This window comes from Aulostomus chinensis, chromosome 19 (genome assembly GCF_037954235.1).
Source record: "Aulostomus chinensis isolate RoL2024-O1b breed Wild chromosome 19, RoL_Achi_v1.0, whole genome shotgun sequence".
NCBI classification, from domain to species: domain Eukaryota; kingdom Metazoa; phylum Chordata; class Actinopteri; order Syngnathiformes; family Aulostomidae; genus Aulostomus; species Aulostomus chinensis.
In genome coordinates this window covers 1,570,914-1,580,804 of record NC_141338.1, presented here as the reverse complement: position 1 = coordinate 1,580,804, position 9,891 = coordinate 1,570,914, and the positions used below count along the sequence as shown (strand labels likewise).

Genomic DNA, 9,891 nt, shown 5'->3' with positions numbered 1-9,891 from the left:
CTTTGTAAATATGTAAACACATGCACTGATATGGCTGCAACGCTAGTTGGCAGGGAGGCGTCTCGACGGCTGCACCGACTTCTCCTCCTCCTCACACTACTGTCAAGTAAACTGGGGAAATGTCACAAAGAAGGAAAACTCTGTCTGACCGGATTTTGCTTCTTGGACGTTGACAAATAATTTGATTTTGCAGCTTTTGTCAGTTAGGCTTGTGCTCACACGCTACAAACGAGCTAGCAGGCTACCACTGTCTCTGCAGGGTTCCATTGGGTTGCTGCACTCATCTAGGAGTCAGGAAAGCAGCCTCTTCTACTTCCCTCTGCAGGTGAACTCTGTGTACTACACCAAGCTGAAGACTGCAGGTGCACGTGTGTGGAAACGCGGCGTTCTCATGAGATGCTTCGAGATGCATCAGGATACTTTGATGGAAACCCGGCCAGTGACGGCTGAGGCGGAGCAGATGGTTGATGGGTTGAACGACAGTCAGTGAAGGAAATGGAAAAAAGAGCTGAGAGTAGAGGAGGAAGTGGTGAGACAATGAAACAGAGAAGACACTCAGAACCAAGAAACGTGTGTGTGTGTGTGTGTGTGTGTGTGTGTGTGTGTGTGTGTGTGTTGCATGTACAGTTTGTCATGTTTACCTCATGCAAGGCTACTAACAGTAGTTCTCAATGGTATCAAAGAATGAAAAGTTTACGGGGAACTCTGACAGGCCAGAGAAGAGAGGAGACACGCAGGCACGAAGGAGAGAGAAGACAAAGAGAAGATCGTTTTAGTTGGGCTGGAAGATAAAAGCCAGAGGAGAGAATTTCAGGAAACACTCATGAATGTTAGTTCACAGCGGACGCCGCCGGCGGTCCGACGGAGCAAATCTACCTTGTGTGGTGTTTCTGTCGTTGAGTAACTTGGTCTGACTGTTGGGCAGGATCTTCACCTCTGGAGGATCAGGACTCTGGCCGGCACGAGACGCCATGAGGGCGTTCAAATACTGCAGACGTGTCACCTACAACACACACATTCTACCGTTAGAGCCGGCTTCCTCCAGACGACGGCCAGGGGTCCGACCGGAGGTTTACACCTGACTCAGTCAGTGCTGGTGAGCTGGAATCTAGGACATCTGTTTGGGATCGACTAAAAACAGGCAGAAGATCACTCTTTCCTCTACTAGTGTGTTTTCTAACACTCACTGCACACACCCTCGTACACGCAGGGTTTCAGACCCGGTCTGATCCGGTTCCCACTGCCAGGAGACCAGGAGTTGCCTCCGATTTTTCCTGGTGCGTCAAGTTCACTAACACAATCAACCACGCCAGACAGAAGCGACCGGACGTGTCAAGCAGCAGCAGAGAGAAGTGTCTCGGCTGGCTGACCGTCTCTGGTAGCCGTAGCAGCACGGAGGACAGGGGCGGCGGCTCTGTTCTAGTCTGAGCCTCAGAGATCGAATGGCGTTGGAGCGTCGCTGCTGATCTCAGACGGGTGAACGAGTGTGTGAGATGATAAACAGTCGTAGGACATTCCTCCTTTCACTCCCCCATGCCGAGTGCTGACCGTGGAGCTCCGGCCAGACTGAATACGGATTAAAGCTGTTCCCATGGCAGAAACGAACTGGTGTGTGCAGGTTTTTGGGCAGTGGGAGGGGCTTAGAACAGACCAAGAGCAGACAGAAACACAGACCCTTATGAGCTGCAGGTCTGTGAGAGCTCGGACGGTGTAGTCAGGACAGTAGCTGGACGGGCTGGTGGCCTCAGCTGACTCGAAGGGATCCCTGGGAGAGTGACGCTGCGTCGACACTGGAGACTGGTGCACTGTCAACACACACACACACACACACACACACACACACACACACACACACAGTGAATAATCTCAGCAGAAGTTTCATATCCAGCAAGAAACTGACAGCCTCTTCTCCAGTGTTTTATTTCCTCCTCTATGTGGCTTCGGAAATTTTGTGATGACGCCACCTAGTGGTGAACCCATAAACGAGTTCTAAAACCCATAAATACCTTACCACGATAGAACGTCAGATTCCCTCGTCTCCACTCCTGACGTCACCTTTCAGAACTGCGGTTTGTGTGTGGTGTTGGTGGTTAATGCATTTCTTAATATATGTACCAGGTGCTCACAGGTCGTGGAGGTCATTAAAGGTCATGAGGGGGAAACCAGAAGAACCCTGAAGCTCAGTGGCGGTGACCTGGAAGTCATGTGACTGTGGTGTAGTTCCTTCTCACCAACTGTGTCAAGGAAGAGCCTTGTTTTATGAAATATTTGCTGATCAAATATTTCCCACCAAGAAAAGTATATTTATCTAAGACCCTGGCAGAGACACCGGAGCCGACTTTGAGAGGCCGGACTAAAAACTCAGAGAAGGACAGGAGCGAGTGGGAATGGTGCCTCCCCCTGAGGTCGACACGCATCATCTGTGATTCTTCATCTCACCTGAAGATGGCAGCGTAAGTGCAGACACGCCATAGTACGTGAAGGCCCCGTTCTCAAACTTCAGCCCCTCTTTGCCGATCTCCACCTCCACGCGGCCCTGAGAGCCAGGAAACAGACAGACTTCAGGATCATGTGACACCTGCTCTGTCAGGTTTCTATGGTTACCACACACACCTGCAGCAACAGGATGAAATAGTCCACTGGGTGGTTACGAGTGTACAAATAGTGGCCTGGACTCAAACGGTTGCTGGGGTCAAAGTGCACCTCCTGATTGACGCTGGGGTGACGGAGCAGGTGGAACAGGACCTTCTCTGACACGCGTCCTGGGCTGAAGTGCTCCACCTCTACAGGGGTCAGAGGTCAGAGACACTCAAATATGCGTCTGCTGCTCTATGCAGGTCCACGCTGTGCCTGGACTCACAGCTGACTCATCATATGGACTTTGTGGCCACTTTATTAGGTACAGCCGTACCACTGAGTTCGCCGCCGCTACAACGACCCTAAATCTGACCTTTGTGTCATCAGCAGCTCAAGGTTGTCAGCTGTTCCCTGGTCACTTCTTCAATTACTTCCCTGTTTTTTGTGCTTTTTTAAATTCATATTCTTCAGCCATTTTTTTCTTCCTTTTCCTGCTGATTTGGTGGTCGTCTTCAGTCGACAACCACAGGGACGTTTCTGTCAGCGGTGATGACTTTGATCTTTCTAAGTGCGATCATTGAACTGTGGACACGGGGCCCAACCGACCTGAGCCGAGCTGAAGGGAGCCGGTGGAAACAGGCCTTTGAGAACCCTTGCATGAGGGTATAAGAGGGTACTTAATAAAGTGGCCAGTGAGTGTAACAATGACATCATCAGTACAAGTGCTACCTTAAACTGTGACTTATTTACTTACTATGCGATAAGAACACACACACACACACACCTCTGGACAGGAAGCGATGTGTAGCCAGGAGGAGTTGGGGTGATGTGCGGATCTTGGGTTCTCCTTCAGGTGGCTTGAAGAGCGAGAACTCCTCGTGGGCGCCGCGCGGTTCCAGCGGGATCTCCAGTGGCGCCAGAGGACGTTTGACCTTCCTGTCCACTAGAGGGAGACACCAAGGATGAAGGCCTCCGCTGCCGTCTACAAAAAGACACACACAAAACTCGGGAGACTTACAGTAGCCGTCGGACTCGTCCAGGATCTCGGACTTGATGATCTCCTCGATGACGTCCTCCAAGGTGACCAACCCCAGCACCTCGTAGAAAGGGTCGCCCTCCCCCTCGTTGTTGACCTTCTGGACGATGGCCATGTGGGAGTTCCCTGGCAGGGGGGGGGTCAAAAGGTCAAATGACATGGTCCAGGTGACATGTAGACGACTGACAAATGAAAGTCTCCAGCCAGCGCGAGCAGCAAAACCTCAACCGGAGCACAAGCGCCATGACGCAGAGCTCTACTCCCTCAGCACCACCGTCTCATGTACCTGAGCCCAACCCCCGACCTCCACAGGTAACCACACTCTTAAGTCTTAAGTTGTAAATGCAAAAAAGTTTGTTAATGTATGCTTTTTTTCAGCATTTTAAACCACAACAAAGCTGACGAACATCCTTCAGCTGCTGGATCACGAAATAAAAACCCTCGGAATAAAATAAGATAAATTGATCAGAGACGTAAAGCCTCTGGGTTTGAGGATCAAAGCGCTTCCTTCTCTGGTCGTTCTGTACAAATACGGTGATACTTGTGTCCAAATATGAGCGCAAAATGCACTTCAGGACAGCAACACACATTCTACTTCTGATATTTAACAGGCTACAGTTTTAATGCACAACAGAAAAAAAACACTTAAACTCATAAATTGTGTTTTTGTCTGTTTTATGTTTTTTTTTAAGTATTTGTGGGTACACACCTTTCTTGAACTCCTCCAGCATGGCGTCCAGTTTGGTGTCGTTGAAGACGAAGTGCAGCGGGTGGTTGTAGAACTTGGTGATGGTCGTCATGGGGGTGCAGTCGTCCGGGTCCACCAGAGCCAAGTCCTTCACGTAGAGGATTTCTACGATGTTGGACCTGCGTCATCAAACACACGTCCACCACCGAACAAAATTATGTGACGCTGAGACGACGTTTCAAAGGAACACGCCAACTTTTATCTAAAGTCTCTTAGAGTCCATCGTCCTCAGAACCACACAAGAAGACAGAGCCCCTCCTCAACTGAGCTGAGACCCAGGCTAGTTAGCTTAGCACAATGCCTGGTAGTGGGTGGGAAGTGTTAGCATCAGCTAACTCAGGTCAAGGCTAGTTAGCTTAGCACAATGGCTGGTAGTGGGTGGGAAGTGTTAGCATCAGCTAACTCAGGTCCAGGCTAGTTAGCTTAGTATAATGGCTGGGAGTGGGTGGGAAGTGTTAGCATCAGCTAGCTCAGGTCCAGGCTAGTTAGCTTAGCCCAATGGCTGGTAGTGGGTGGAAGTGTTAGCATCAGCTAGCTCAGGTCCAGGATGCTGGTGTGTCCAGCAGGAATCCTCCTCCTCCTCATCATCAGTAGCAGCAGTCGCTCTTCTAGTCCTCAACAAACCTTTGGTTCTGTTGACCCAAGTTCCAATGGAGCTTTGGAGGTGCTGCGTCAAATCACTGCTCCCAGTCAGGAAAGTAGTTCCGGCTACGTGTCTGATTCTACCACTACAACGTCTCCTCATGTTAAACTGGTGTTCATCACCAAGGTTACACACAACCCTCCTGATATTAATGCAGGCAGAGACGGAGCTACGCTAACACTCCCCACCCACTACCATTAATTATGCTAAGCTAACTAGCCTGGGTCTCTATATTCTAGTCTGTCTCTGGGGACGATGGACAACAAGAAACTTTCACTTTAAGTTGACGTGTGTCTTTGAGTGATCAAACCAACATTTGTGCTCCTGTTCACTAGGATATTAAACAGTAACAAGTTCTTCCTTGGTCGGAGTGAAAAGTTTAAACATTGAACTGCAGTTAAGACACCAAACCAGCTTTTGAGCTGGTGTGTATTGATTATTATACAAACTCCACCGGGAAAAATAAATTATGATTAAACATCAAAAAAGAAAAAAAACTATTCTGATTCATATTTCACATAAACACAAGATAGCGGACGTTTTGTTGGATCGTTTTACTGGTAGATCTTCCTCCATTCCAGCAGCTCCTGCTGCACCACATTCCAGAAACAGTTGGGACTGGAGTTGATAAGTCAACTGAAACAGATGATTTATGAATCACGAATCATTCCTCCGCTACAAATGTTAACTGGTTTTCCATCCCTCCATGTTCCCCCTCTTCTCCTGTTGAGGGTGGTGGGGGTGGAGCCTATCCCAGCAGCCTTCACCCTGGACAGGTCACCAGTCCATGGCAGGGCCAACACATAGAGACAGACAACCATTGGCTCTCCCAGCCACGCCTACGGTCAATTTAGAGTCTGGATTAACCTGGTCCCTCTTGATGTCTTTGGACTGTGGAGGAAGCTGGAGTACCAGAGAGAACCCAGCAGGAACAGGGAGAACATGGAGACTCACCCAGAAAGACCCCGTGCTGCAGCCGGGGCTCCACCCACAACCTTCTTGATGGGGGCCTCAGTGAGGACCACTGCTCCACCAGACTGCCCATCACTGGTTTAGACCCCCCCCCCCCCCCCCCCCCGCTGATGGGGATTTTTGGACAATAAAAGTTATTTAAAAATCTTCTGAGTCCCGAACAGGTGTTTATGTTTGTGCTGAACAGAGGAGTTGAAGATTTTAAGACATTCGTCCTCTCAAGCCTGCTGACTCATCCGCGTTGTGTCTTTTTATCAGTGATATGGAGCGTGGCGTGGCGTGGCGTGGCGTGATGTGTCGTGTCGTGTCGTGTCGTGTCGTGGCGTGTCGTGTCGTGTTGTGTTGTGTTGTGGCGTGTTGTGTTGTGTTGGGTTGTGTCGTGGCGTGGCGTGTTGTGGCGTGTTGTGTTGTGTTGTGTTGTGTTGTGGCGTGGCGTGTTGTGTTGTGTTGTGTTGTGTTGTGTTGTGTTGTGTTGTGTTGTGTTGTGTTGTGTTGTGTTGTGTTGTGTTGTGGCGTGGCGTGGCGTGTTGTGGCGTGTTGTGTTGTGTTGTGGCGTGGCGTGGCGTGGCGTGTTGTGGCGTGGCGCCCACCTCTCCTCTTCGTAGATGGGCACTCGCGTGTAGCCGCTCTGCATGATGTCCGACATGGTGGAGAAGTCCAGGATGACGGTGCTGGGCAGCATGAAGCAGTCCTTCAGCGGAGTCAGGATGTCCTCCACAGTCTTGCTGCGCAGCGTCCCGCGGCTGAACTCCTCCTTCACGAACTCACTGCACAACAACAATAAGGCGGCGTGGGTGAGATCAGGGGGCGTGTCTCAACCTGATGATGCTGCAAGTGTGTGTGTGCTCTACCTGTAAGGGTCATTGACACTGGTGCGAATCATCTCCATTGCCCGCTCACTGATGCCACAAGTGCTGATGTCCCGTCTGAGTGCCAGGTCCAGGATCAGACCCAGAGGGCAGGACAGGGGGCAGGTGAGGACCATGCACACCTGGGCCAGCCAGGTGAGAGTCGGCGCCATCTGGAAGCCATAACCGGAGCACAGGATGTGAGGTAGCAGCTCCGCCAGGAAGAAGATGAGGAAGCCACTGGTGAACACTGCAGAGGTGATAGAACCCAGCGCCCGGAACAGGAGCACACCGAGAACCGAGTGACCCACAGCACACAGGAACAGCAGAGAACATGTCTGGGGCGGAGGAGAGGAGGGAACAATCAGTACCCAAGCCAAGGTTCCACGGTTCCAGGGTTTGGTTCTATCAACACATTGATGAGAGAACCTGGACTAACACATCTAAATAATGATGGGGTTCAACAGCCCTGAACCAGCCTGTTGGTCTACGTGAGTCCCCCCACAGAACACCATCAACAACAAGACACCTCCAGACCCATGAGGAGGGAAAGCCTGACGGTCGCACGTCTTTGCTGACCAGCACCTGAACACCATGTGAATGTCCTTTATTGTTGTTACGGTATGGAGATCAGGGCATCTCAGCATGAACGATGGAGCGACGTGGCGCCATCGACTGGTCCACAACACCGATCGTCCCCGGGTCGTGTTTACTGGGACAACTGTGGCCTTTAAATGCTGTAACCCCCTAATAGAAGACTGGTTAGCTCCGCCTCCTGAGTCAATGCCATGGCAACCATAAAAGACAGCATCGTGACTATGATTATTGGTGTCATTTATTCAGGCTGGGTTCCTGGGTTCCTCTGCTGGGAACGCCCAGAAGACAAAACGAAAAGCAAAACAAGAAACCGTGGACCTGCTGGAGCTGCACCACCGAGCCAACCTCCACATGTATCTTAGCTTTGTCTCACCAGGAAGTTCCCCCTCCTCCTGACCGGCTCCAGGCGTTTGGCGGCCCGCTTCTCCTCCTCGGACCCGCAGCTGTGAAGGACGTAGAGCTCCACGGGATCCAGCCACAGCAGACTCAGGTTCACGGTCCTCAGCACCCCGCAGACCAGGAGCAGCAGCGGGATCAGCACCGCCAGACCCCAGGATGGGATGTAGTCTGTGGGTCCGTGCTTGTCCGTGTCTATGCGCAGCGTGTCCAGGCCCACCGATGCCCAGCTCCCTCCGCTCAGCACGCAGAGACGGTGGAGGGTCTTGTCGCCCCCAGTGCGGATGCTGCTCCGCCGGACCTCCACCGTCAGCAGCCCACTGAGCTCATCGTCCTTTCTGAACTCATCCGTCACCTGGAACGCGGACTCCTGGCGTTTGGACTCCTGCCCGCACGGGTCCAGCGCAGCCTCGGCCGTTCCGCCAGCTGCCCCAGCGAAAGCCACCCACGGCCAGCTTCCATTCAGCTCCGTCCCGAAGAGACGGAGCCTGAACGTTGTTCCCTCTGGCGCCCAGATGGTCCGCTCCTTCATGCACACCAGACCCGCCGGCTCTTCCAGTCGCAGCCCCAGAACCAGCGGGGCTTCCTGGCTGCAGGCGCCGTACCTGATCCCGCACAACAACAATATCATCAACAGGAACCGTAGACCTGCCAAGCTGGCCACCATATTGGATTTGGTCAGCCTGGCTCCGCGCGGGTCATGTGACTGGAACCCTGCAAATGCCCCGCCCACGGGGCCGATGTTGTGTTTGAGAGAAGTCGGACAGATGGGCAACGAGCGCGTTGACGGCCAGAGAGCGTTCACGTCACAGAGCAACCCCGTGCGCTTTCACGGATTTCAACAGTCGTTAGAGTCCGGGTCGAGGACTGTACGTGGACCGAGTGACACTGCCGCCTGTAAAAGCGGCTTTTCATGACTTAAACGACGAAATGTTGCCGACCATCTGCGTAACTTAAAAAAAACCCTCCGTGTCACGCAGCACGACGTCGGACATGTTAGAGCTTTCGGGCAATTTTGACTCGTGATCGTTCTTCACCTGTCCACACGGACACAATTTACCAAGCGTCCATTTTTGTAGTGACAGTAGCAGGACAGCACGACGAGCGCACCAAAAGCCGTCGGCCTACAACGCGCCATGAAACCGCGCTGCGTGGCGGCCATGTTGGCTCCGCTCAGACGCACGTGCCGAGCGGCTGCTCCGCGCCATTCCGGGGCTGGATTTCTGTTGTTGTTTACAGCCTCCACCTCCAACTCCGCTGCTAGGAGTCTCCGTGGGCCACTAAAAAAAATCTAGAAGACTATGAGCTCTGTCCACCTTTGTTAGAATCCACCAAACTTAAACGTGAACTATAAAAGAAAAGAAAATGTTATCAGGAAGCTACTGACCCAAGGTCATAAAGTTGGCCCTCTGTTATTAATTTGACCAGGGAAGGTTCGGCTTCTCTTTTTCTTTTGTCCTCCTGTGTTTAAACATCAAAATTGAGTTCCTAGTTGATTGAATGGCCGCATAAAATATGGAGGTGTTTGTGTTCAGGGGTATTAACTTGCTGCTAGTTGTTGGGATCAGGTAACAAGGTCATTGTTACCGTTGGCTCACGTTAGCGACACGCTAAGAGCTCAACTGGTTAGTGAGGCTAACGTTAGCTGAAAGGTTTCTACATTTTAATGGTCCCAAATTCAAGTCAGTCTGGAACAGAGGCCTGCATTTGTGTACAGAATATGATTGAGGTAAAATTACTTGTAATGGGCATCAGTATTTGGTATAATACTTCCAGTTAGCCATCTGCTAACTCAAATGTAAATACATTAAATGTAACTTCATTGGGGTTGAGTCAACAAACTTTCTTTTTTTTAAAAAACATTTTACAGCTACAGTACATCACATGACCGATGGGGGCGGGGCATACACGGCTAACAGAGCATTATTGTCAGATGCTAAATTGGCACAGAGTTATTAAATGCTTGGATAGAACGCTGCAGAGCTGAGCTACTTTTGTAGTCCAGCAGGAAATTAGCTTTGAAAAGCGTATTGCTCCTTTGCTGCCTTTTAGTCTTATTTATTTTTAAAGAAAA

The 9,891-nt window shown here is 51.1% G+C and overlaps 1 protein-coding gene across 5 annotated transcripts in view; it reads right to left on the bottom strand.

Annotated features, from left to right (window-relative positions):
* cnnm3 (cyclin and CBS domain divalent metal cation transport mediator 3) overlaps positions 1-8,520 on the bottom strand; it is a 10,486-nt gene extending 1,966 nt beyond the window's left edge. The window contains exons 1-11 of one of the 5 annotated variants that reach the window (XM_086187312.1): positions 7,795-8,520; positions 6,828-7,162; positions 6,567-6,743; positions 4,323-4,480; positions 3,362-3,739; positions 2,614-2,783; positions 2,440-2,536; positions 1,675-1,805; positions 877-1,003; positions 642-705; positions 1-508 (exon numbers count right to left, since the gene is read on the bottom strand). The exon at positions 1-508 is cut by the window's left edge and continues 364 nt beyond it. In XM_086187312.1, the coding sequence (XP_086043438.1) occupies positions 656-705; positions 877-1,003; positions 1,675-1,805; positions 2,440-2,536; positions 2,614-2,783; positions 3,362-3,739; positions 4,323-4,480; positions 6,567-6,743; positions 6,828-7,162; positions 7,795-8,484 (2,313 nt within the window). In that variant the 5' untranslated portion in view covers positions 8,485-8,520 and the 3' untranslated portion in view covers positions 1-508; positions 642-655. The remainder of the gene's footprint in view (positions 509-641; positions 706-876; positions 1,004-1,674; positions 1,806-2,439; positions 2,537-2,613; positions 2,784-3,361; positions 3,740-4,322; positions 4,481-6,566; positions 6,744-6,827; positions 7,163-7,794) is intronic. The other 4 variants (XM_086187310.1, XM_086187314.1, XM_086187313.1 and 1 more) reach the window with 4 other exon arrangements.
* Positions 8,521-9,891: the final 1,371 nt, after the last annotated feature.